At 33.5% G+C, this 27,951-nt stretch overlaps 4 protein-coding genes across 5 annotated transcripts; 1 reads left to right on the top strand and 3 right to left on the bottom strand.

The window, feature by feature from the left end:
• Nucleotides 1-127: 127 nt before the first annotated feature.
• LOC112723460 (DNA-directed RNA polymerase 3B, chloroplastic) lies at nucleotides 128-9,527 on the bottom strand. Its single transcript, XM_025774848.3, has 19 exons — nucleotides 8,498-9,527; nucleotides 8,104-8,307; nucleotides 7,891-8,024; nucleotides 7,575-7,644; nucleotides 7,356-7,414; nucleotides 6,915-7,032; nucleotides 6,393-6,506; nucleotides 6,024-6,155; nucleotides 5,122-5,538; nucleotides 4,683-4,733; nucleotides 4,178-4,248; nucleotides 3,782-3,866; nucleotides 3,516-3,668; nucleotides 2,903-2,977; nucleotides 2,323-2,412; nucleotides 1,772-1,819; nucleotides 1,566-1,680; nucleotides 1,087-1,190; nucleotides 128-886 (listed from the first exon to the last, which is right to left on the bottom strand). The coding sequence occupies exons 1-19, from the start codon at nucleotides 9,329-9,331 to the stop codon at nucleotides 776-778; spliced, it is 2,985 nt and encodes a 994-aa protein (XP_025630633.1). The 5' UTR covers nucleotides 9,332-9,527; the 3' UTR covers nucleotides 128-775.
• Nucleotides 9,528-14,232: 4,705 nt separating this feature from the next.
• LOC112723459 (putative leucine-rich repeat receptor-like serine/threonine-protein kinase At2g24130) lies at nucleotides 14,233-17,896 on the top strand. The gene is made up of 2 exons (XM_025774847.3): nucleotides 14,233-16,997; nucleotides 17,155-17,896. The coding sequence occupies exons 1-2, from the start codon at nucleotides 14,447-14,449 to the stop codon at nucleotides 17,547-17,549; spliced, it is 2,946 nt and encodes a 981-aa protein (XP_025630632.1). The 5' UTR covers nucleotides 14,233-14,446; the 3' UTR covers nucleotides 17,550-17,896.
• Nucleotides 17,897-20,681: 2,785 nt separating this feature from the next.
• LOC112723458 (uncharacterized) lies at nucleotides 20,682-23,100 on the bottom strand. 2 transcript variants are annotated; one of them, XM_025774845.3, is made up of 4 exons: nucleotides 22,958-23,100; nucleotides 22,782-22,863; nucleotides 21,081-22,387; nucleotides 20,682-20,972 (listed from the first exon to the last, which is right to left on the bottom strand). In XM_025774845.3, exons 3-4 carry the CDS (start codon nucleotides 22,359-22,361, stop codon nucleotides 20,949-20,951), a joined length of 1,305 nt encoding a protein of 434 aa, XP_025630630.1. In that variant the 5' UTR covers nucleotides 22,362-22,387; nucleotides 22,782-22,863; nucleotides 22,958-23,100; the 3' UTR covers nucleotides 20,682-20,948. The 2 variants fall into 2 exon arrangements, with proteins under 2 accessions (XP_025630630.1, XP_025630631.1); XM_025774846.3 differs by having other exon boundaries at nucleotides 21,081-22,384; nucleotides 22,958-23,097.
• A 1,342-nt stretch (nucleotides 23,101-24,442) lies between these two features.
• LOC112723457 (uncharacterized) lies at nucleotides 24,443-26,299 on the bottom strand. The gene is made up of 5 exons (XM_025774844.2): nucleotides 26,123-26,299; nucleotides 25,811-26,032; nucleotides 25,623-25,732; nucleotides 25,086-25,160; nucleotides 24,443-24,668 (listed from the first exon to the last, which is right to left on the bottom strand). Exons 1-5 carry the CDS (start codon nucleotides 26,190-26,192, stop codon nucleotides 24,618-24,620), a joined length of 528 nt encoding a protein of 175 aa, XP_025630629.1. The 5' UTR covers nucleotides 26,193-26,299; the 3' UTR covers nucleotides 24,443-24,617.
• Between the last annotated feature and the right edge of the window lie 1,652 nt (nucleotides 26,300-27,951).

The raw sequence follows: 27,951 nt of genomic DNA, 5'->3' as shown, positions 1-27,951 counted from the left end.
GTCAATGATAAACTATTAATAACTTTTATTCATGTTTAATTTGTTTAAAATTTGACAATTCATCAAAGTGAAGTAGATAAAATATCAAAGAGCCAAATGTAACTGCACCATAATTAGGAATTGGAAATGAAAATTAACAGGGTATTCTCTTCTAAATTAAAGCTCAGGTAACAGCCATGAACCCCCCATTGTCCTTTCTCAAACGTTTCTCAATTTATTTCACAATGAAAATGAATAAATCTATGTACAGATCACAAATAACAGCATGTTTCTACCCTAATGACCTTTCCTTCGATCTAGTATACATCTATTCATTTCTATTCATACATTATATAATACATGAGAGAGAGAAAGGGTTGGTTAGCTATGGCTCTGAAAGTGCCAGAGTTTGCCACCATTGGAACCTAGCAACCAGCAAGCCAGCAACCCAATTCATGGAAATCGCCAACGTTAAAATTCCGCGGAGAATTTCCTTTGCTGCTTGTTGATAACGAATCTGAGAGATGATTAGAGCTCCTAAAGTTGCCTTGTGTTAACTGGATCACCAAGTCTAAGAATCCTAGCAGCAAGAGACTTCCCAAAACAAATCATTCAGAACCTTTTTTTCCTTCCTTCCTGCCTCTCCTTCCCCATAAGCATCTCCTTGGGTCGTTCTTTGAAATCACTACTTCCGCTACAGGATAAGTTAAGCTCCAGCCTCTGAATGATTCCGCATTAGATACGACGGAGAAATGCTTTCAACCGAATCTTTTTGTTGTTGCCTGTGTAGAGAAGCTCAGTTGAAGAAGTATGGAGAATCGAGAACCTTTCGCAAGTCAAAATCACCTCTCTCTGGCAATGGAGGAAAAACTAATCCTGGGTATGTTGTCTGGAAGTCTTCTAGCAACTGTCAACAAATCAAAACTGGCTTTAGTATTCCGCCTTACAGGGTAAGGGAACAAATGTAAGCCTAAACTATCATTTTTCTTCTTCCATGGCTACTAGGAACTTTCATGTCTGATATTGCAAGATATTAAGGATAACCTTCGCCCAATCATTATTCCTACATGATAAACCCAAATTTCTCATGGAGCATCAATAACCTACATTTTCAAGTATCGGCATGTCATAAAGCTCCACAAATTTTTCTCTCAGAATCTGACTCATGTTCTCCACATCACATGCATGTGTCCAAAACGAGTCATGAACACCTGCATACATATTTATCTCAGAAATTCAAGAGCCAAATACAAGCAAAATAATAATAATAATAATTCAATAGATTTTCCTGCCACTAAAATATACAATATTCAACAAATGGGTTATATGGAGATAAGTAGGACTCAACACAAACTGCTCCTTCCATTCGGATCGTGATAGTCAATCACAACCTTAAATTAGTTGAGCCTAACTCTTCCATCAAAATCGATGGAGCCTATAAAAAATGGACAATTCTATTGCACTTAAAACTTCACAGTGCTTACCAGTTACCACTACTATCACCACCAATAACAACAACAAAACTAATATTGGGTATAATATGAGTATGGATAGAAGTTTGCACAAGTTTATGAATTGTTGGAGACCTGCAAAGCATAAGCCAGCATCCCTGCAGGCAAGAGCAGTCATCATCATGTGTGAACCATCAAGTGAATGTACAAAATTTGGAGGAAATGCAGTTCTCTGTTTCTTGGCATCGACCTAGAACATGAAAAGTTCAAATAATGAAAATGACTCAGAAAGAAAGGGAAGATGAAACATTACATATATAAAGAAAATTGATAAAATATACCGTGTTGCCCTCCCGCTTCAAAGCCAATATCTGAAGAGATGTTCTGACCTGCAGTAAACAGAGAGGTTCATTATTTTGCTGCTTCAAGGTCAGGGAAGTTGAGTTTTATATTTTCTAATTCAAGTCAGTCATATGACAATTAGCACCAATTACGGGAATTTACTGCCACTGCCATGAACTTAGCACAGAGCAAAATATTACGCTGGTCTTTGACATTTATGAGGAAATATCAGGCGATTGGATACCCAAATAATTTCTAGTATATTTAAGTACTATAGCAGCCACTTCAAAATTATTGCATACCGTGTAGGTAACTAACTCCTACTGAAGTCTCACACCAGGAATTTAAAGTTATTCACACACTTCGTAATTGTGATTGTAAAAGAACTCTAAATATTTGAAATTTTAGGGTGTGTTGTATCCTTTTAAATATAGTTGCTTAGTACCTTACCTTTTACATTTAGTATGTTGTTTTTATCTCTCACTATTAAGTATATTAAACCCTATATAATAACTGGAAGGAAAAATACATTTGTATATATAATGCTTACCAGATGACGTTCATTTCTACAGTATGGTTGTACAACCGGAAGACCAAGAGGAGTGGTCCAGCGAACGGCTTCATTTTCTGAAGCAATCACCTTGACAAAGTTTGAGAACACACCATTAATGGAGAGAGACAAAGGGAAAAAAATAAAAGCAGCAGCAGGAATACACACACACACACATATTTCTTCATATTTAAGCCGCAAAGACACTAGGGATTGTCAGTATTGTTGGCTAAGAAGGAAAAGAAAGAGGATAAACTAATGAATAATTAACGTCATCATCAAGTTGAGTCTGGATTCATAAAATTGGTCTGAATTAGATATGGTGAAACCCAACCTGTCCATTTTACACCCTTACTATTACTAAATAGACCCTGGTATTCTAAGACATAACAATAAGAACAACAACAAAGCTTTATCCCAGTAGATAGGCTCAATTATATCATTGCCCCGTCATGAATCATGTCTATACCTAACCTATTTATGCTTAAATCTCTTTTGATAAGCTCATGTCATTAAGAAATTTTATGAGATATTTCAAATATTGTAATAAGTATCAGCTGAAGTTGAAATGAGAACTAACTTTTGCACAATCACCAAGCCATCCCATAATATCACGTGCTGCTCCAAAAATTTCTTCAAGGGCCTTCAATGTCACCTGTGGAAATCATAAGAGCAACTAAATGTAACAACAGAAGCATATTGCATCTTTGTTAAAATGTATTTTTAATCATGTAATACAGCTAGAATGGAACAAGCCAAATCCGTTAATGATTGAGCATTTGGATAGTCAACAAAATATGCTATATTGTGAAACACCAGACTCCATCTTGAATTCACCTTATCAAGGAAGGTGTTGTGTTGTTTGGACACATGCTTTGCATGTTCATTGACTTAAGGGATTTGTGTGAAAATAACTAAACATGTTTTATAACTGGAAAATCAGGTGACTGGGGGTAGTGATAATGTTGTCATCTGATTCCCTAATTATGTACCTGAATTTCACTCTTCTTTGAACAAGGATTCCCAATGAGTGACAGCATCATCACTTACAAATCACAATCACCCAATTCCCCAATTATGTACACGAAATCACTAGTTACATGCACAAGAATCCCCTATATCGATGGGTATCAAACATTTTCCGTACTATTACACATGTCAGCGGGGAATCATGTAAGGAAGCTGATACTTACTTTAGCAGCATAGCAAGCTGCAGCAAATAGAAGTTTGTCATCAGTAATAAGGCCTTTCTCCTCTAATCTTCTTTTTATTTGCTCTCGTGCCCCAACAAAAGTAACACCATAAACTGAAGTCATTACTGTCTGTTTGACTAGTTTTCTATCAATCTGAAAGGTTCCAAAAGTTGAGTAAGATAGAAGAACAAAGATATCATAGCCAACTGAAAGTATCGATTTTGTTTCATTAAACAGAGTTTTGAAAATTTAAAATAGACATTGACCTGATCAATTAAAACCTTTGCTAGCAGAGCATTTGGATAGGTACTTGGGTCTTTTTTGCAGTCCCTTCTCATAATGTCATGAACCCTGCCCACGTATAGACATCCCAAGTGACAATACAATTCATGTGTTTTGGCTTAGTTGAGAATATACTGTGCACCAACTATGATGGGGTAAAATTTTGTGTCACAATATAAAAAGCAAGTAGGTCATGATCAAGAGGTACCAGATTTTTCAAAAGTAACTATCCAAATGATAAACCAGATGATGTCCTAATCTATATGCAGGAATATATAGCAATTCGTTTTGTATTCAGCAAGCCAGTATCATAACCAGGTGAGAAGTTTTAAGCCCCAAATAATGTAGCACCAAAGAAAGGATTTGAATGCAAGACATACCTAACAGCAATCTCTGAGTAAACATCAGCAGGTTTCTCTTTAGCAACCAAGTTAACTGCAGCAGCTTCCATCTAACAAATCACATTATTCCATTCAAATGAGATTAACAGACACCACTGAACTTTACACCAACAATGAGTATTACAAAATATCACACAGCTTTAACTATCCTTGTTGAGGAAGTATTTTCAGTCTTCCTACCAAAGGGAGCGCAGATTGTTCATATAAGTACAGATAAGAGGGGTTTGGTCCGCACTTTAGAATATGACTTTATGTTAACAAAACATTTCAATTGCAGTAAAAATATAACTATTATAAAGTTTCTAATCATATGTTGTCATTTCCAAATGCAGCAACCTCAAAGAAAATAGTTATATAAAGATCAAGATATACTCAAATAATCCCTAGACCCAGGAAGTATAAAAATCAAATAAATAAAATAAACATTACATAAAGAGCAGTAAGAGATTGCAAATTTGAAAAAATACGGTTTAAGATAACCTACAGTATCTCTTCCCAAAGCTGCATAATGCTGCAAGCCATTACAGGAGCCATCCTGAAAATTCATCACAGAAGGGTTACCAACATTTCTTTGGTATTAGATGAAGGGGGAAAAAGCAACTTAGTCAAAAGATGACTAAATATATAGAGAGATTTGCAACATACAGAATTTATCATAGTGTCGTTTCTAGTGTTACGATTTACAATACCAACTTTCAAGTTCCTGTTGATTTAGGTTTTTCCTTTGATCATATGTTACTGCTTAGATATTACAAGTTTCACTCAAGATCTAGAAAAATCCCTCTGTATCATAGGACTATAAACTATAACTACAGGCAAGCAAGGAGTAAATTTGGCTACTTGTGAAAGAACTCTACAAAAGTTATAAGAAAATTTTCACTTCCAAGATCTAAGGCTTCCAATGAAGCATTTTACAGATTTACCTGATGAATTGGCAGATGAGATATAAAAGAACTTGGAGACGAGCTTCTTAAGGCTTCTGATAGATTAATACAAGTAGCGAGGCACTGGAAAGGATCCTCAGCCATTAACCACCAACGATTTCCGTTAACGGGGTTATCAGCAGAGTCAAATATATCGTGAAGATGATTCTCTACAAAAGTTAGTCGACCATCATAAGACAGTTTTTCCACACCACCTGCATACAAATTTGCCAAGTGTATTTTTAGCCATTGTAGTCCAGACTTCCCCAAAGGCTTCCCTTCAGCAAACTCAAGTAATCCTCGACACAGATCACAACTTAAATGATTCAAATGAGAATGCATCGGATATGCTCTGCCACGGAAGTCAAGATTGTGAGGATAATAAAAGCCTTCCTCATCTTTCATTTTTCGAGCCACCTGTTTCATAAGTACTTTTACAGTAAATTTCGAATCATCTTTAATCTTAGGAAAAATGGGATAGCCATTTGTTATAGAAGAACATTAATAAGATGGAGAGAAGAATAGTACAATATAGGAGGCTCCTTACAAGAGGGTAAAACAAACAAAATAAAAAGCTATCTATCAAGTGTAACTTACCAATCTCAACATGGTTGAGAGGAAAGTCCTCTAAAAAGATAACGAGTTTTACACCAACTAGACATCAAGCATATAATCCTATCCCATAAACAAAAATTGGATAGATTTGAATAAGATTATACTGGACCTATATGAGATTTATGTCACTTCTGATCAAATGGAAGTATGGAACCCATATAAACATCAAATGGAAGTTACATGGACCAAAATCTTCTTGATGAAAATAGATAAATAAATAAAATTGGGATTTTCAGCAATTCAAACAGAACATAAAATGATATTTGACAATTGATGGAAGATCTTACAGAAAGCTTGAGTTCAGTGTCACATCTCAGAGAGTGCCTCTCTGCATTAATTTTCTTTGCTTTCATTACATTCCATTTCCACTCCTGAATTTGTTTTGGATCATCTAGAGGTGGCCTTGCTGGTATAGGAACCTACAAGTCAAAGTAGGAATATAGGCAAGATTAATTACATAGTAATGGCTAATTTAGAAAAACTCAGCTTTATGAGAATAGATGGAAACATAGAAGTAAACAAATTTAATTAATATATCTAAAACACCCTTTACAGTCTAATTTAAGCAACAGATGAACAGAGGAAATATCTTAGATGAAATCTTCAATATTTATCTTCCTTATATCTTCAAAAGTTTTTCATCAGTTTATGCTTACATCTTTCCGATCAATCAGGCCTGCAGTGTTGCCTCCTCCAGCCCAGACAGCCTCCACAACAGCAAGTATTCTTCTATTTATTCGCCATTTGGTGCTGCCAAGTACATCCAATGCCTGCAAATATATTATCAAAAAGCAGGAGAGTTCAAAATTTCATATCAGGTGCATATAAACAAATTCAGACCAAAAAAGCAAGAAGCAATAGTGCCAAAATAATTCAGTCATTTAACAGGAAAAAATTAAGAGAATGATGCCTTAAATAAGAATACGTGCCAGACTAAAAATATCCAAATTTGAAATTTATGAGAAAGTTCACACTTCATAGTTCATAATGATATTTGATATAAAGAAACTCAACTGCACTGAAACTAGACTTTAATGTTTTGCTTCAAGCTCCTGTGCAATGGTTTGACATAAATAATAACAATACATCAACATGTACTGGGTCCTATTTTCTATGGAACATCGTTGCATCCCTTTCTAGGCAATGATAAAAGGTAAATGAAAAGTTGCACAAAATACCTCAAAAACCTTCTGCATTTGTGTCCTTTTAACATTCTTCATTGTGTCTTGCTGCTTCTTCGATCCATGAGTACGCATGATATAAGATGGCAAGAACAAGTGCCCACCCTTTTCATAACTGAAATGAGAATTGTAGCATATTAGAATGCACAAACATGCAAGAGAGTAGCAGCTAAGACATTAAGGATTATGGGAGAAAATATGAATTCACACCCCTTCGTACTTCAATATTTTTTCCCGCACTCAAGTTAGATACCATACTCAAGAGAAATAGCTGAAAGTTTATTCATTGATTCGGATTATTTGGCCTCCTCTCTCATTCTTTTCTTCTTTATATATATAAGGGTTCTATAGAACAACCAATAGTATAGCCACATGAATTGTAACCAAATGCAGGCTTTTCAACATGCAATATTAATAGGACTAATCCATGTGTCTTACCCCTTCCACTTTTTCGGAGGTATTAACATTGGCATGTAAGGCATTAACATGTGATGAGCCTGCACACGAGAATGCACTAGTTAGCCATTAAAGTAAGCATGCTTTTCAATTTTATAATGAAAGGATTATCAGTATTTTAAATACTGACAAAAGAGCAATGGGATGCTTAAAAGCAAACAGATCTGAAAATAACAAAATAGCCAGCAATTGTCAACTTACAGATTTATCAAGCCCAGCAAGGACTAACGGATCACATTCTATAATGCCATAATTCTTCAAAATCTTTTCCCTACAAGTACAAAAAAGTTATTTGAATAACAATAAAAATGTGAGATAGTTTTTGCAAGAGTGCAATCAGTGCACCTATATTAATACTTTGTATTAATCTTGAGACATTGTTGTTTACAGTTTAAAATATCTAAACTACAACCATTAATTTTCAGACAGTGTCATTTAGTAGCAAGGGGTCAACAACCTAAAGCAATTACTACATTGATCTAATTCCAGGAAGGAAAAAGAAAAGGGGAAATCTCACCCTGGATTCTTTGAAATGGCTTTAAATCTATGCCTGAATGCCGGTCGAAAATCTGGAGGAGTATCAGCAGACTGGCTAACTGGAATGTGTACATATGCTGTCCCAATTAACATATCGATTAATCGACTTCCCAGCTGCACAGTTTCAAAGAGTTAACTTCCAATTTAAAACAGTATAAGATGAAGCAAATTATTTATCTACATTCAAGCCTACCTTAGCCTGGGTATCACGACCCCAGGGGACAAAATCTTCTTTCTTCAACAGCTTCTGCACTGACCTCAATCTTCTTTTTTTAATCAAACCATTTATATGTTTCATTAGTTTTGGTTTATCATCATTCATATCATCTTCGGTATCAGCCTCCGTTTTCTTGCGCTGGTGACTTCTGGTTTTTTCCATGAACTTTTGGACCCTAACCTGAAATACAATAAGATAATAACAGCATATATTATTACAGAAGAAGTGGAACAGCATATAGTATGAAATTGAAAGCTACATTACAACAGAAACTAATGATTTAATTACCATAATGAACCCTTCCTGCAATGGATAATATCAGCACATAACTCCACTAATTAAAAAAAGGAGAGACTTTTGCATAATTTACCTCTTGTTCTATAGCCATACCAATCTGAACAGCAGCATTAACAAGCACAACACACCCTGCCTGATGATGCTCCATGGCAACCAATCCCATCATCTTGTGCATAACAATAACCGCCATTTTCGCCGCCGGCAAGGACTCAATGTGCGGCGCAAACGCCGTCTTGTGCTTTTTAGTCTTCTGTGACTTCTGCTCAGCCTCTATAGCTTCCTTCAGAGGCTCAAACCACCCCAAAAACAATGCTTTCACGTGAGGCAAATTAGGAGCTAAATTCTTCTCACACATCACCCTCTCTAGCTCCCTGTACTCCTCCACCATCCTCTCCCAAGCTTCGGTTTCAGCTTGAATCTGCCTCCTCCTGAGCAAATTGTACTTGTTCTTCTCAATTTCCTTGAACAGAAGCTTGAATTCTAGGTTGGTATTCTTGCAGAGACCTTTGAGGAAGATGGAGGAAATCCAAGGTGGGTCACGGATGAATATCTTGGAGGGTTGGTTAGGGTGGTCCAATTGTCGAACACCATTGAGGTGTGAGTGGGAATTGGTGAGGGATTCCTCAAGGTCTTGAATGACATTGTTGTGGATTGAATCTGATACAACATGGAATTGCTGTGTTCTTGAGGTAGAGCTAGAAGAGGACTTGATAGTGAGTGGAAAAGAAGAAGAAGACGAAGAAGAAGGTAGTGATGAGAGGAAAGTGGGAGCGGGGATGAACAGAAAGTGAAGATTTTGATGATGAGGTTGTTGATGTTGGGATTTTCTGTGAGATGGGGTTGCCCTGGTGGCAGTTGCGGCAGTGTTCTGAAGCTGAGGACTGGGGAAGAAAGCTGCCACCGTCATTCTCAGAGAGAGAGAGAGAGAGAGAGTTTATGCCTCTGCGGAGGGAAGAGGATGAAGCATGAAATGAAAACCTTCCTTAAACCTTAGCAATGTGTCCATGTTTTTCAAGATTTTTTTTTTTTTTTTTTTTTTTACTTTGTGTGTCTATTTTTTGTTTTTCCAAGGAGTGCGCAAATTAATTTTATTATGGAGGCATAGTGTTGTAGGCTGTGTAGGACGCAAATATGGAGGGGAGGGAAGCTTTACTGGGTTGTGGTGTCAGGAATACAGTACTTGGACCCTGCGAGTTGCTAGTGGGAACTCGGACCATTCGATTTCCTGTAAATTAAAAAAAAATTCCTCTCAAACAGAAATCAAACCCAGCGACTAGTATAATGAAATAAAAATAAAAAAACCAATAAAGAAAACGGACCTTTCGTTTTGATGAAGACATATCGCACAGTTCGATTTCTCCCATGAGAATTTTGTATACAAGCAAAACGGACCCTCCGATTTGCTTACAAAATTTTCAAAACAAATAACTCGGAGGATCCGATTTCTTCCTTCCCACAATTCGGTGTAGCACCCCCACATTCTATAACCCAGCAGAACACCTGCCCCTCTTCCATAACCAAAAAAATTAGCCTCAAGGAGTGAGACTCAGAATCTGATACTATAATAAAAAAATTATGTCATTTGAACTATAATTTATTAATTATCTATCTAATTATTTAAAAAGGTATAATAAAAAGATATATTATTTTTTTAATAAGAAATGATAATATAATTCTAAGATTATTAGACTATAATGTCACTGTACAAAATAAATCTAATATATTATTATTAATTATGTTGCATTTTATTAATAAAAAAATATTTTATTTCCTTTTATTATACGTAAATGAACAATAATGGTTTTCAAATTATTAACCATATAAATTTGTCACCAAAAAAAAATTATTAACCATATAAATAAACACCTTACCACTAAATCATTCCTATTATGCTCCATTTCCATTATAGATAATAAAAAATAAGATCAGATAATAGATCATTTTAAGAGTAATACCCTGATCATTCTTTTTGGACAGTGAGTTCACGATTTTTGTAGATAAAAAGAATTGGTCTTAATTATGGGCTTTTATTTTCTTAGTTGGGCCACGAACATTTAGGGATATGGTACAATTATTTTGGAGTGGTTCTTTCTCCCAATGAAAAGTTGGGCTTTTCATACTGTACAAGATATAAAAAAAAAAGATAAAAAATATTTTAAATTTTAAATATTTTTTAAAAAAATTTGAGGTTTTCATGTAACTTTCAAGTTTCAAAAGATGCATGTTCTGACCAAAAAATAAAAAATAAAAGTTTCAAAAGATGTAAATCTCTATAGTGATGAATATCATTGACTATTTTTTAAAGTTCTTAAATTATATGAAACATTACTCTCGTTCTTTGGAAAAAATTTGTACAATATAAAACTTGTTTATAAATTCTTTGAATTAGAGTATCTAATTAAACAAATATTTATATAATATAAAATATAAAATTCTAATTAAAATTTTTGTTAAAGACTATTTTTTGTATAAGTCTAATTTAAAATACTCTATAAAAAAATTTTTGTCACTTAAATATGAGAATTTAATTACAAACTTTTAAATCACAAAAAATATAATTAAAATTTGGATTAAATTATAACACAAAGAAATTAAGTTTATTTCATTAGAATTAAAAATGGTGTGAATGTGGTGGGTTTTGCTCAACCTGATTTATAGTGCATTAGTGCATTGAATGTTTGCCAAACACAAGTATATGCTAATTAAACTATTAATATTTTCTTATCCTACCAAAAAGTAAAGTTCAACATTAACATGCACATTTTTCTAGTTAGTAGTTTTGTTATCTTTTTATGAATAATATTCTTTACACATATTATTTAGATTATTTTTTTATCAATAATAAATTTATTATTATAATTTTTTTGATATAAGAGTACATAAAGAGTACATAGTATATAAGATGTAATAACTAAAATTATCTTTTGATTTTAGCACAACTGAAATAAAAAATTATTTTGATTTAGTTCATATGGATATTGAGATCCTATTTCTGTCTTTTTTGATAAAAGACATGGATATTTTTTTACTGTAGTAGATAACAAGAGCAAATTTACTTAGATTTTTTTAATGAAAACCAAATCTGGAGCATCACAATTAGGTATTAATTTTGTGAATTTTATCAAAGTACAATTTGAAAAACTAGTTAAATGTATAAGGATCGACAATGGGTATAGATCAGAATTCACTGCTATTTCAATAAGGAATTCCATATTGTTTTTAGTAATACGCAATCACGCCATTCACCTAATTAATAGGCTGTCCAGCACTAAATTAGATAATACTAGTCCTTACAAAATTTTGTATAGTTACTGACCTTTCATATTTAATAGTATTTAGTTCTTTTACATATACCTTCACATTAACAAATTCAAGAACAAAATTAAACCAGAGACAAAAATACAACTTTTCTTTGTTTCTCTTCAAATAAGACACTAGGAGTATACGAATGATACTTCATCCAGTAGAGGATGTGGCATTTGAAAACATTGGAACTTCGATAAAAATGACCCTCCAAATGTTGTTAGGCCACCAAAAGGCATATCAGCATCAATAGCAATGGTATTTTCAGGAATACTCATCTCATCAGGTCCTGACAACAACGAATCTATCAGTTGTGGGCTCTGGTCCAACATGTACTCTTGGATAATCACATCTTAACAAATATTTTATTAATGTTGTTTTTGCCGTGGAATATTGATCGAAAAGTAAATGACAGTTGTTGAATCCTCTAGCTGAATATAGGTCTCTTGCTAATGTTGATCTTCTTCCAAAACAATAGACGAGATTAGAAAAAAATATGTGTTTTATAAAAAATAAAAAATAGAGCGAGAGCGTGCTATATCCTCCGCCTTTCCACTCTCTCTGTAACTTTTCCCCTCTCTCTAACCGCTCTTATCTCCTTCCCAAACAATGATGTCTCGTGTTTTTTCTGGATTTGGGACCACCATAGCCATTGACATTGCCAATAATTCTATTTTTCATGAAAGAACCAAACACATTGAAGTGAAATGTCTTTGTGAAAAGCATTTGTCTAATCTTATTCATTTTATGTTCGTTCTAAAAATTAACTTGCTGATTTTTTTATCAAAGCTCTGTTATCGAATTTTTTTGCTAATATTTTTAACTTAGGATTGTTAGATTTACACAATTCTAGCTTGTAGGAGGGTATTATTTAAATTATTTTTTTATCAGGTTTACTATTACAATTTTTTTAGTGAAAGTACATAAAAAGTACATAATATATAAAATGTAATAACTCAATAAATTTTTTTATTATTTTCTATAATAAAAATAACTTTTTTTTTTTAATTTTTTTTTATTTATCAAACCATTAACATCACAGTTTAAATAATTTAGAACATAAAATTTTCTTCAACATATCAAATAAATTAATCCTTAATCTATCTTCCAATATCTTGTGAGTTTCTCACTTTTATGATTAGCCATAACTAATAAATATTTATGGGAATTCTCAGCTATATATTATATTATATACACAATAAGAGAGTCATAATAGTCATTTGTGTCATCATATAAATTGACATCATCTCTATATAGTGCTCAAATTGAAGCAAATCAAGATGCAACCGACAACTATACCAAGATGTAACATTGTCAGCACACAATAATGGTTCCCTATAAGCGTGCCTACTAACCAAGATTATCCTTTAACAGCACATCATCCACCACTACTTCAACTCAATCTATGTAGCAAATGAATTGTTGCATGATTAAAAAATCAATGTTAGGCCTAATATATGCTGACATGTACACCACTATTGCCATTTGCTAAACACCCCGTAACTTTGCTCATGTGTCACACGTGTACATAATCAAACATCAACAGTCGAATAAACATCTCATTAGTTTAGATTAGGAAAAATATTAAGAATTATCAAAATTTATTATTATTTTTATTATTTTTTAGATATTATTTAATTTTTTTAATTTAATAATTTAATAATATATCAGTCTTTTTAAATATTAATAATTATTTAATAATAATAAAAATTTTTGATAAATCTATAACATTCTTCTTAGATTATTTATATCACAAATTTTACAAATATATTGATACATTCTAAAAAAAATAATTTTTTTAAAAATTAATTTACTATTAAATATTAAAAAATAAAAAATATTTTAAATTTTAAATTATATATTTTATATCTTAAGTTTTAAACTCAAAATTATTAATTTAAATTATTAATATAAAATATAATAAATAAAAAATTAAAATTTATTTAATTAACAAAAGTATAACACTCTTTACTTACTTAGTAAAGAGCGTACCATTTACAGATGAATCTATAAATTCTTAAAAAATTTGAGTCGAAAAAGTATCTATGGAAATAATTTTTTTTATTCACAATATTTAATTCATTATCTTATTTAAAAGAAAATAAATACGCACCAATTTAAGTAATTCTCTCAATTATTTTTCTTAGTATTGATGAAAAAGACTCTTTAGAATTAATTTGTTAGCAAAATAATTAAGGAAAATGCTAGGTAAATAATGATCATTTTGAACAATATGAATAACCACCAATCAAATAAAAATACACTACACCCTAATTTAATATTATTAATTAAATTTAAGGTTAATTTACGCTTTTAATCCTATTTATTCACGTTGTTCACACATTGTTTAAAAATGTTATTGGTTACTTATACTTTTTCAATAATTAATTGTTCACATAATACACGAGAATATGAGGAAACTGGGAGTATCATGCTTACAAAGTCAAACATAGTATGATCAAACGTTCGTTTGCCACTTCAACGGCAGTTAGGCACAAGGTTCATAATTTTTCTAACATGCTGCTTCCTTCTAACTTCTTAGCCTTCAAAATCTTGCAACTGCTCCTATATTTATTGAGCTACATTGAACTTAACTTGGCATTCTTAAGTTCCTGTATATCTTTCTATAGTAGTCATTTGTCAACGTTTTTCCTCCACTATATTTTCCGTTTTTTGTTTTGTTTTGTTCTCTGATTGTAGACAAAAGATATTGTGATTCATGATGTGTTTGTTAAGAGTTACAACAATGTTCCTATTTTTGTTTTTGGACATTGTTAACTCAAGAGTAGTTCATGGGGAACAAAATGCCCCCCTTGTGTATGATAAAAGTTCACTTGTTTCATTCATGTTATGCATTGTTTCTGACCCTGAAAATGCTCTAGAGAGTTGGAAGTCACCAAATGTTCATGTTTGTGATTGGTCAGGTGTGAAGTGCAACAATGCAAGTGATAGGATCATAGAGCTTGACCTTAGTGAAAGGTCATTGGGGGGAACCATTTCTCCTTCACTTGGAAACCTCTCTTCCTTGAAAATTCTTGATCTTTCAGGGAACTTTTTTGTGGGTCACATTCCAAAAGAGTTAGGCTATTTAATTCACCTAAGACAACTAAGTTTGTCTGGGAATTTTCTTGAAGGTGTCATTCCCTCAGAGTTTGGGTTCCTTCACAACTTGGACTACCTTGACATGGAAAGCAATAATCTTGATGGAGAAATTCCACCATCACTTTTCTGCAATGGAAGTTCACTAAGTTATATAGACCTCTCCAATAATTCTTTAGGGGGATTTATCCCTTTGAGCAATGAGTGTGTCCTTAAAGAACTTAGGTTCTTCTTACTTTGGTCTAATCATTTTGTTGGTCATGTTCCCTTATCTCTTTCAAACTCCACTCAACTTAAATGGCTTGATTTGGAGTCAAATATGTTAAGTGGAGAGCTTCCATCTGAGATAGTACACAATTGGCCACAATTACAGTTCCTGTACTTGTCATATAATGACTTTGTCAGCCATGATGGTAACGCCAACCTTGAACCTTTCTTTGCTTCCTTGATGAACTTGTCTAGATTTCAAGAACTCGAATTAGCGGGAAACCGCCTTGGTGGGAAGCTACCTCATATTATTGGTGATCTTCCTACTAGTATGCAACATCTTCACCTAGAAGGAAATCTCATATATGGTTCTATACCTCCACATATTTCCAACCTTGTCAACTTGACTTTCTTGAATTTGTCTAGTAATCAAATAAATGGATCAATCCCCTCTAGTTTCTGCCACATGATTAGGCTAGAGAGAATTTATTTGTCAAATAACTCATTACATGGTGAGATTCCATCAGAACTTAGTGATATCAAACACCTGGGCCTTCTAGATTTGTCAAGAAACAAGCTTTCAGGTTCAATACCAGATAGTTTTGCCAACCTTCCCCAGTTAAGAAGGCTTTTACTTTATGACAACCAGCTTTCTGGGAAAATTCCACCAAGTCTTGGAAAATGTGTCAATTTGGAGATTCTGGACTTGTCTCACAACAAGATTTCAGGCCAGATTCCTGCAGAAGTTGCAGCTTTGGCTAGCTTGAAACTATACTTGAATTTATCAAGCAATAACTTATATGGTCCAATTCCATTAGAACTCAGCAAAATGGATATGGTGCTAGCTATTGATCTTTCCATGAACAATCTATCAGGAAGAATCCCACCACAACTTGAAAGTTCCATAGCACTAGAGTACCTCAACCTCTCTGGTAACTCCTTAGAAGGCCCTATCCCTTATTCATTAGGCCAATTGCCTTATCTTGAAGCACTTGATGTGTCTTCAAACCAGTTGAGTGGAGTAATACCAGTGTCTCTGCAGCTATCTTCCACCCTCAAAGTACTCAATTTCTCTTTCAACAAATTCTCAGGAAATGTCTCAAACAAGGGAGCATTTTCATCTCTGACCATAGATTCTTTCCTGGGAAATGATGGTCTTTGTGGCACAGTAGTAGGCTTGGAAATCTGCCATAAGAAACACAGCTATCATTTGGTGTTCTTATTGATTCCTGTGTTACTATTTGCCACTCCTCTTCTGTGCATGTGTAGGTACTCCATGGTAATCAAGTCAAGAGTGAGAAAGCGATTCGCAGTTGTTAACAAGGGCAAGTTGAGGGATGAGGAAGAGGAAACAGAAGAGCTCCATTATCCAAAAATTTCATATGGAAATCTTAGAGAAGCCACAGGAGGTTTCAGTTCCTCGAGCTTAATCGGTTCAGGCCGGTTTGGACAGGTCTACAAAGGAGTCCTCTTAGATAACACAAGAGTAGCAGTGAAGGTATTAGATACAGAAACAGCTGGTGATATCTCATGGAGCTTTAAGAGGGAATGCCAAATCATTAGAAAGATTAGGCACAGAAACTTAATAAAGATCATCACAATTTGTAGTAAACCAGGATTTAAGGCTCTTGTGCTTCCTCTTATGCCAAATGGTAGTCTTGAGAGGCACTTATATCCAAGTCATGGGTTAAACCAAAGGTTGGATGTGGTTCAGTTAGTGAGGATATGCAGCGATGTAGCCGAGGGAATGTCCTATCTCCACCATTACTCACCAGTGAAAATCGCGCACTGCGATCTTAAGCCGAGTAATATACTTCTTGATGAAGATATGACAGCTTTGGTTACGGATTTTGGAATTGCAAAGCTTGTAAAAGGTGATGACAGTGCCTCCACAAGTTACTCAGCAGCATCTTTCAGCTCAACACAGGGCTTATTATGTGGCTCTGTTGGCTATATAGCTCCTGGTATGTACTTTGTGAATTCTTATCCAAAGTTTTCCTATACTATGTTCAATATTATCATGTATTAATGATCATACTCTTTAGTATTTTCTTCATATTAATTTCTTTTTATGTTTTTTTCTCATTATTCTCTCACTCAATTTTTTCTTGGACAAGACAGAATATGGCATGGGAAAACATGCTTCAACTCAAGGTGATGTTTACAGTTTTGGAGTGATTCTGTTAGAAATCGTCACGGGGAGACGCCCCACGGATGTACTCATGCATGAAGGATCAAGCTTGCATGAGTGGGTTAAGAGACAATACACAAACCAAGACAAGCTTGGCAAATTGGTTGAAGAAGCATTACAAAGATACTCTTCTTGTTTGCCAAGTCATCATAACAGAACAAGGCAAGATGTTATACTTGAACTTGTGGAGTTGGGACTTATCTGCACACAGCAGAATCCTTCAACAAGACCAACCATGATGGATGTAGCACAAGAGTTGGGAAGATTAAAGGACTACCTCACTAATCCAAATTCTTCATGCAGATCAGAAAATTCAGTCAAATAGTAATTAATTAAGAATATAAATTTTGATACTATGTCAATGAAAATTTTGTATTATAGTCCAAATGTTTTAGTCAATCAATAAAACATTATGAGTTTGTGACCTTCCATTTTTGTAACTAGCAATATGTATCCTCTTATTTGTATCCAATTATTCTGTTTAAGTCCAAACTTTGTTGTTTGTTATCAATTATCATGGTCAATTAATTCCATTTTATTTTCAATTTGTATAGGTATCCATTCTTTTTAATAGATAGTTAGATACCATTCTGATACCAGTAATTTCTTCATAACTAACATGTGTTCTCTTTATATTTACAGATATCTTGAGAGTTTGGTGTACAAATAAAATTATTGATTTATTTTATATTCTGAGCATGAGCATTGAAATTATTATGCTTAAAAGCATGGGATGGACATTTCAATTTGTCAACCAATTCTCATAATATTTAAACAATCAATTTGGTTGTCTATTTCTCTTTTTGCCTAACTTTTTATATGCATATACTTATCAAGTGGATATTTGAAAAATAATCCAGATGAAAAAAACTTTATGAGAGTTTCAGAGATCACTTCAGCACGAGAAAACCGCTATGCCATGATTTTTGCTTCGACAGGTTAAGTTGTCCCTTGACAAAGATCACAAGCAAGATTAGATAATGACTTGGCATGCCAGATATCCACATTAAATTAACTCAAAATAAGAGAGTCAGAAATCATATATTTATATTACAAAAATGTTGACAAATCTCAAGAAAATCTTGTAGCCAATTAGAGCAATTCATTAATCTTTTTGACAATACTCACAATGGAGTTGGGAACTGAATTTAAAGTAATCATTATTAGGCTGTGACACCAGATAAAAAGTTACCTAAATGATAGATGTAAGCCTCAATTGTTCTTCATGCTATTATATTGGAATTCAAGTTGGTATCTCTTCTAATCAACTTAAGTTTTTGGACAAGTTGTTTCACCACATAGCTATGAAGCATGGATACTTCGTTGAGTTGCCGTGTGCACGTGTCAGACATATTTCGGACACGACACTCACCGACATTCGTCTGACACGCGTGTCTGCTGTGTCCAACCGTATCTTAATAAAAAATAAAAAATTCTTCTCCGGACACATCTGGACACACCTAAATACCATCACGTGTCAGCGTGTCTTGTCTTATTCTTAACATATATTTTTAAAATAAATTTAGATAGAGTATATATTATTATTTATTAAAATAAAAAAATATTTTAAATACTTGATATAATTAAAATAAGACATTAAACATAATTAAAAATTTTAATTTATATTTTAATATCAATAAAATATCAAAATATCATTACGATTTATCTAAAAAATACTTTATATTTTATATGTATGCGTGTCCCCGTGTCATGTAAGATTTTAAAATTCGCGTGTCGACGTGTCCTGTGTCGTGTCGTGTCCCGTGTCCGTGTCAGTGTCTATGCATCATAGCCACATAGTATAAGAATTTCTATGAATTAAAGTCTAGAGTTCAATTCTTTAAATTCAAAAGAAAATAATTTCAGTATAAGACAAATAAAAAAAGAAAAAGAAAATTCTATACAAAAATTCACGCAAATCCTATTAGAGATATAATCATTCATGTATCTCCTTCTATCGACTTAAACTTTTAGGACAAGCGATTTCATGACACAGGTTTTTTAAAGAAGCAACCATCTATCTTATTATATAACTAAAAACAAATGCTAGATCGGTTATCTTAGCATTACCTTGAGATCATAGGAGAAAAAAAACTATGGTTGCTGATTTGTCAAGTTTCTGTCATGGATGAAAACTAGGACAAATCAGGTGTTCCTTATATAAAAAGTTTCCACTGTTGTTTAATGATTTAATCACTTCTCCACTTGTCAAAATGAGGGGACACAACAATATTAATAAATATATACACATGATTCACCAAGGCCCTAGAAGTTTGTGATATCATTCCAAAGTTCAACTATGTAATATCTATCAAAATCTCTTAATGAAGTTGTTTAACATTTATACTGGTTCTTTTGAAGAACAAAATATATTAGCATCCTATAAACCTTAAATATGGTAACAAATTACAATTACAATGACAATTTTTTACCTACTAATGCCACTTAATTCACACTCCTATTAGTTTCAAAGGTTACTTGCCTAAACAAACTAAAGCAGGGGAAACCAAACATTGCATACTTAATTTACCAAAAAAGTATTAGAGAATTTAGTAGCAGAAGTATAGTACAATACAAAACCTTGCTGATTTAGATGCTTGAGACAATCTTGTGCATAATTCAATCTGGTAAAATTCCACCAATCAAACACAAGAAATGGTAGTATTAGTTTTAATTTTATAAATAAATTGTTTACTAATTAAGTTTGTTGAATAGTAATCACTTCAGTTCAGCTCAATTCAAGTTCATCACGCTTCTTTCATGTTCCCTACCATTTTAGTCTTAACATTCACATTAATGATGGGTTGATTCATCATCATCTACACAAAGGTATAATATCTTCAGAGATTGGAGTAAAGTAATTAACAAAATAGTGCAGAATCCTATTAGTCTTAAATTGACTTGGAATGAATAAAATATGTAGGTGCATGTACTAGCATAAAGAAGCACTAGTTCTTCTGCATGAAACTAGAAAATTCCTATTAATAAAGAGTGAGTTAGGTATCTATGCAAAATAGTTTATTTTATGTAAAAATATCATCTTCTATAATGTAAAAACAAGGCCACAAATGGCCAAAGAAGCATATAAAAATGGTTAAATAGCAGGTTCTCTTCCAATATAATCATGATAAACAGTTGAATTATGGGTTAATATCTTGCTTTAATTAAAACAAATAACAGAAAATGAGTTCATATAGGAGCATAAGGTAGTGATGAATATGCTCATCTTTTGTGCATGAAAACTGAAAGAGATGGTGACTATGTTAATTGCACTACCACATGATGTTGACCTCCATTATCAACTTTAATGGAACTGTTACAATGTGTAAAACGCAGTGGCCCTTTATTCTGAAAGAACATCATTTCTGTAATTTTTGTTTTTTATTAAATCCCCTTCATTTGCTCTCTTTTTCATGACAACAATTCATGGAGAAAAAGAAAAATATGGAAAAACTCAGGACAAAAATTCATTCTCCTTCAATTATAGAGACCAAAAGAACATCATACAGTATAAAGTTTGCACTTTGCAAAGGATTTCAACCTCAGTATACAAAAATAACATATCAGGATTACATTCTTCTCCAGTGACAAAAAAATTCAGCTTAGAAAATCTAATCTAACTGCACATATCACAAAATCTTCTCAGTGGACAAAATCATCTGTACTAATTGATAAACTGAGTCGATCAGTTGTTTGAGAAAATCATTCTGGTAAATTACCTTGATCAAATCCAAAAGTATAACATTGCCTGTTCATAGAGAGTTGAAAACTGTTATCTTGAAGGAAATAGAAGCAAAAATATTTATTGAACATAGAATACAATAATAAATGATGACTAAGTTCAAAAGTATACTACCTCTTGAAGAGGATCCAGTGGCACATTCTTAGGTGGAGGAGTTTCAGTTTTGATAGACTTTATCTCGGACATAATCAAAGTGATTCGATGGTATATCTCCTTCAACAACCTCAAATGTTCTTCTTTATCCCCTTCATGTGGCCTTGGATTCATTCTTTCCCTCTCGAGCCGTTCGATTCTCTGATGCAACCTTTGAATCTCAGCTCGAGACGCATTGCTTTCAGCATCCATCTCTTCCTTTTTCTGCCGAATGATGGTCTTCATATCTTTGGAAATAGGCTTTTGTGGAATAATCTTGTTCTTTCTCTTGTCTATATCAGGTCTAACATTTGATTCTACAATTTCATCAGACAAAGAATCTGGTTTTGTTAATCTGCTATCTGCTTCTAAAACCTTTTTCTCACTAGCTTGTGGCACTTCAAATACATCATGAACATTAACCAAGGTAGAGACACTTGCAACCGATTCTCTATCGTTTGTACTTCCATGACGACTCGCTCTACTTGAGATTACTTTATCTGTTTGATCAGAGGTTGCTGGACTGCCTAATTGTGATAACAATGAACATGATCTCCCTCTTCTAATCCTTGGTCTTGGACATATTTCAACTCCAGATTCTTTGCAATCTGAAATCTCTTTAACTTTTTCATCTAACTTTTTGATTTGGTTCCAATATGAATCAAGTGATCCATTAGGATAGTCTTCCTGATCATTGTTCTCAGCCGATTTAGGAACCGGAATATTAAATGGAGTTGGACTAGGAGATCTGTCCCTCTTTCTTGCAGCTCTAAATGTATTCTTAAAAGCAATAGGGGGCAATGATTGCAACCTTCTCATAGAGCTACTTTGATCATCTTCTCCATTTTGTTCACTTCTATTAAGAAGAAGATCATCAGGGAATTCAAGCTCACTGAGATTGATATCTACTCCCAATGCCAGAAGCTTCTGTTTGTAAGCCAAGACTTGGAACTCAAGAGCAGTGGTTTCCATCTCCTTCTGATACATAAGCTCTTCAAAGACTTCAAGAGTTTCCTCAGCATGACCTATCTTCTCCTCTGCCATTCTCTTGTAGTGACTTGCCTCCATCTTCACGGCAGCCTTTTCGCCTTGCAGACGAAGTATCATGTCCATAGCTTCGCTGGCTGCAGTAGCAGAGGCTTCTCTTTCCTGATCCAACTCTGCATGTAGCTGCTGCAGAAGAATTTGTTGGGCTCGGAGTGTTTCCTTCATTGCTGTTATATCAGCCTCCGCCATCGGAGACGCCGTGCTAGTTTCAACCATTGTACAGGTTCACTTATAGTTTACTTCTAAACACAAGAGATAGCAGCATTTTAATCACAACTATATGATGACACAAAAAAGGATTGGATTTTCTTTGTATCTATGTGATCAATTTCACAATTCAATAAATAGCAATGCATTTGAGCATACAAAATAGATATATACATATAAGAAATCAAGTTTTCAATGTCTGTAAAAAACAATCCTTAATTCCCACAATTTTGGAAAACCAGGAACCTTTCTTTTTCACGAAAAAACAAAAGGGAAATATAGATGCATCCAAGTAATGAAGCAGAATGGTGTTAGCGGCAAGGAAAATACAAGAAAATAAATTAGAAAATTGTGGTGTTAGCTACATAAACCATATAAAATTGGAGCATGCTTTCACTGCAAGGAAGAAAAGAAATTTATCAAATGTACCTTTGCAGGTTCCAAATAAGCGTGAACGGATTCAATAAGACAAACGCGGAAACACCCTGAAGAAGCAGGATCCTCTGTTTTTCTGCATCAAATTCCAACAAATTAAAAGATTATCAGGAAGGGGAAAAAAAACGAAAAGAAAAAAACTTTCTATGTTGGGTATTTTGTATACGAACAGGCGCAGTTGGAAAATTCATAAGAGGACATTTTCAGGAAGATCACAAGTGAAGAACAGACATGGGACGAGTTTCGTGGCGGTTGGGTTACAAAATGCAGACAAAATCATTGTTCATTAACTACTTTTTCTTTTGTTAAACACATTCATTATCTGGGACGGTGATTAATTGTTTTGTTCTATGATCGGGACCCATGTTTTGGATTATTATTTTTTCTTTTTGGGTGGCTTCAAAAAAGTAGTTTGTTGTTGGAATCTAAAGGAAGGAGGGGAACCGTCATTTCCAACGGCTACAATGGGGCATAGCCACGACTACCTTAAAAAGAAAGAAGAGAAGACCGGACCGGAAACAAGAACCGGTCCGGTTAACCAAGAACCGGTCACTAAACTGATTTTGCTGACTTCTATAAAATAAAAATAATGATTTTGATGCCATCAATATGTATTGCACTCTGGAAACATTGACAAGTGTAAAGCCATAGTTCTGCAAACCTTTTCATTAGTATATCTTCTCATTAATTTTCTCCCTATTTTTGTCTATTCTTATATTTACAATATTCAATTATCCAAATCTTGTCATGTTTAAAAATAGGAAATTGTGTTTAGAAGCGATCAAATAGGCGCTTAACTTCTGGCTTTACCAAAGGCCAACATCATTATTATTATTATTGTTATCATTATCATGGTATTTCTTAAATAAGTTCTTATCAAATTGCCAATCTTGTTCCTTGCCTAATTGCTGTGTGGTGTTGTGCTATTGCTATTCGGTGGTTTAATAAGAAAAGGAATATAATAGTTTAATAATAGATCTAATAATTTTGAATGTAATCAAAGAAAAATAATATTTACTTAAAATAATATTGTCTTGAAAAACTTTTAAGTTAGTCAATTGTTAAATGTAAATATTAGTTTTCTAATTGGAATAACATTGTTGTTTATTAGTCATTTTGAATATAGTGGAACTAGTTATATTCAAATAAGTTTCACCATTTTAATTTGTTTCTTTTATCATTCACATCACTTGTATTCTTTTATCCTTCTATCATTACCTTTGAATGAATTCATGTGTCCTGTTTTTATGCATGTAGTGTTGGAGTACTACAAACTTTTTGCATGTATTCTCTCTTAGCTTTTGTTGAAAATACACGAGTAACTACTAACATTAGAATAAAACTGAGTTGTATTTTTTTTTTACATTATTTACATAAATATTTATAATTTATGGTATGTAAAAGCTAACAAAAATGAATTGAGATTTGTGTAATGTTCAATACAAGCTTTAAATTTCTACAATAATAAGTACTATTAGATGAGATAAGTGTAGTAAGTAATACTTATAGAAGTTTGATGGGAAATATTGTGGTCATGCTTACGTTTATAGAAGAGTGAATAAATAAGCTTGGATGGTAATGTGAAAAGATTATAGAATTGTAAGATACCAATTACTCATTATGCAACAATATTGATATGAACTATTAGAAGTTACTTCCAAGAAAAAAGAATGCTGAATGCTGTTAAGAATTTATCATCCATGTTTTTGTTTCTAAACAATTAGAGTCCAAAAATAATATAAGAACTAGGTATCATGATCAAGAATCTCCTAAATGAAACAGAAAGAAAGTAGGACTATACTATATTCTAATACCATTGGTACTTTCATTCTAATCAACATGAAAATCAACTTCCATCTTTAGGTCCGAATCGCCAAGAATCTATCATGGAAAAAAACAATAAGTTATTCATTTTTCAATGAAAGTTGACAAACTAACAAATATCAAGCAGTGTTCAGCATGCATGGGATAACACAAGAAAGTCAACTGTGAAATAAATAATGTCAATTGACCACTAACAATGATAAGCATCAGTTTCAAGCTAACTACAACTTGTGTTCCAAATAATGAGATCTAATCAATAATCACCCTTCTACTAATGGCCATGATAAATAAACAAAATATAACTCCAATTCAACACAAACAATTTGTCATAGCCGAAGTTCTGTCCAAGGCCCAAATTGAATTCTTGTTAATGGTTTTAGGCAGCTATTCAAGCAATTTTTGTCCATGTCTCTACTCTTTATTTTCATAATATTCGAATGTTTATCTAAATTAAAGATAAGATCATTTGAGTACCTTCATGAAGTCAGACAAGACCAAAACAGAATCCTTTTGATAGCCTGCTTCCTCAAGGACCTGTGTAAGAATCTCCTGTAAAAGGTACAAAGGGAAACAAAATCCATCAGAGGCAGTTATAATAAGCATATCACATCAACCTCAATTTGCTTTTGCCAATTGAAATGTTAGATAACAATACCAGCCCGTGGTCGTCCCAGCAACAAACACACTCATATATTCTAAATGGGTTATGCTACGTGTACACCAAAATCAGTCACTAGAGTCAGCCACCAGTATAAAATACATGCTGAAATACAAATACAACATTGAAAATAAATTAAACCACACATGTATTTATACACAAATACATTGGTGGCTGATTTTAGTGGCTGATTTTGGTGTACAAATAGCATTTCTCATTCCGAATAAATGGAAAGTGCAAATAGAACTACAAATTTATAAACCTTTCAAAGAAAGCTTATACCTTGATCTCTTTGAATTCAGTAAGCAAGTATATAATGTAATGTAATCAAATGAAATGAAATGAAATATGACCTCCATCTGTTTTTCAGGCATAAATTGTCCAGTCATATCCTTCAGAACCCTTAAAATGTCACGGAAAGTTACTTTGCCATTGCAATCAGTATCATACACCTTGAAAATAACTAAAAAAAACACCAAATCTAATATCAGATTATCAATCTATTTCTTTAGCCAGAAAGAAAGGGGAAAAAGAAATTTACATTCAATTTTGTGTTGCATAGTAGCACGAGGACTAAAGACGGATAAGAATGCAACAAATTCCTTGAAGTTCAAACCATCCAACATGTTGAGCAAAGAGTGAGAGAGAGGGTTGAGCGAGAATTCGGGAATGCTGAGAAATTCATCGGAGGGAATGAAGCCGCAGTTCTTACGATCCAGCTGGCAAAACCTACTGTACAGAGATACGATCTCCTGCTGCGTGACTATGGTGTTCCTCCAGCCACAAATCAAAATCAAAATCAAAATTGAAAAAAATGGTAAAGCGTTTTAATTAAGTTTTGCGAATTACATACAAGTGTCTTCGCAATATTTCTGGACCTCTTCGATGTCGTACTGCGTTAGCATGGAGGAAGAGTTTCCCATCGCGCCAACAAGAAGGAGAAGAAGAAGAAGAGGAATGCAATGTGATCGAAGAATGAACAAAAAGAGTGTGTTTTAACTTTTAAGTATCGCTTTTACTTTTTCCAACTACCAACTACGTGTTTGATTCAAACATATTATATTTTTGTTAAATTTTAGGTGAAAACTTAGGTGAAGTCGATTTAGCGTGAAGTTGATAGTTGAGGGTAGCTAGATGACGTGAAGTCGACTGTACCTGAGTTTCCACCTAAATTTTAAGTATATACATGGTAATATTAATTTAATATTTATATATTTTTATTCTAATATTTTGAGTATTCTTATTTTTAATATTATTTTATATTATATTTTTTATTATTATTTGTGATTTATTTTTTATTTAAATTATCTTTTTTAATAATATTAATAATTCATATTATACAAAATTATAATAATAAATAATGCACAATTACAATGGCAAATTTGACAAAGTCAAACAAAAAGAAAAAACTTCATATTTTTTTAGTATTTTCAATATTTTTTATTTAATATTATTTTAGGCTTTAATTTTTTATTACTTATCATTCTATCCTTATTTATATTTAATTTTTTCATTTAATTTATTTTTTTTAATAAAATCAATAATTTATATTATAACAAAATTGCAATAATAAACATAATATACAAGAATTACTGTTATAAATTTTACAAAACCAAATAAAAAATAAAAAAATTCATATAGAGCAAAAATAAAGTGAAAATTCATATAAACAAAAACAAATAAAAACTCCATAAAAAATGTAATAATATGTATACAAAATCTAAGTACTAAAAAGACTATAATATGAAAATTAACCGACAATAAATATCATATGAATAATAAAAATAGGTAAGTAAAAAACGAAAAATCGTAGAATAATAAAACCAAATAAAAAATAAATAAATAAACTTTGTACAAAACATAAATATAGTGTAATAAAAAATAGAAAAAGATAGTTCATATGAACCAAAACCAATAAAAATTTCATAAAAAATAATAACATACCTAAGAAATTAGAATACTAAAAAAATAATAAAAAATTATTTATCATATGGATACAAAATACGATAAAATAAGTGTTACGGCCTGGCCCAAGCTCACGCGGGTTAACCCGACCCGAGTTCCCGCCGGCCCAACAACGCGCCCTCCACCCGACCCGGACACGCGTCCCGTACGGCTTGCACACAGCCGTGGGACAGCGCCCTTGAGGGTATGGGCCTAACCACTGGAGGGGCCCACTACTGACATGTATATAAGGGGGAGACTGGCTCTCCCTCCAAGGTACGTCACATCCTTACACCACCTCCTTTCCGCCTGCACATATTCTGACAAGAGCGTCGGAGTGTCTTTGCAGGTGGCACCCCCCTCTCCATACGAAGTGCTCGGGACCTCGCACACCCGGGACCAGGAAACCACGACCAGACGAGTCTCTCCACCATCCCAAGCGTTGACCTCAGGGTCCTAACCCGAACCGTCCGGTACCCGACCTACCGAACATTGGCACCGTCTGTGGGGACAACTCGTCCATGGATTTCGTGCTGGTCCAGACTGGGACAGGTTCCGAGGTAGCGCCTCCCGTGCTCGGGGGAGGCGCCGTCGCGACGGAATCCCGGCAACAGCAACGGTCGCCCCCGAGGGATGCGACACAGGCTCACGAGAGACGCCCCTTCGGGGGGACAGGTGATAACCACGCCAGGATAATGCAAGAACTACGCCACAGAATGCAGGACTTAGAGCGCAGGC

This window comes from Arachis hypogaea, chromosome 11, assembly GCF_003086295.3.
Source record: "Arachis hypogaea cultivar Tifrunner chromosome 11, arahy.Tifrunner.gnm2.J5K5, whole genome shotgun sequence".
NCBI classification, from domain to species: Eukaryota; Viridiplantae; Streptophyta; class Magnoliopsida; order Fabales; family Fabaceae; genus Arachis; species Arachis hypogaea.
Note: the sequence above shows the minus strand (reverse complement) of the source record. Positions and strands in the feature narration are given on the sequence as shown.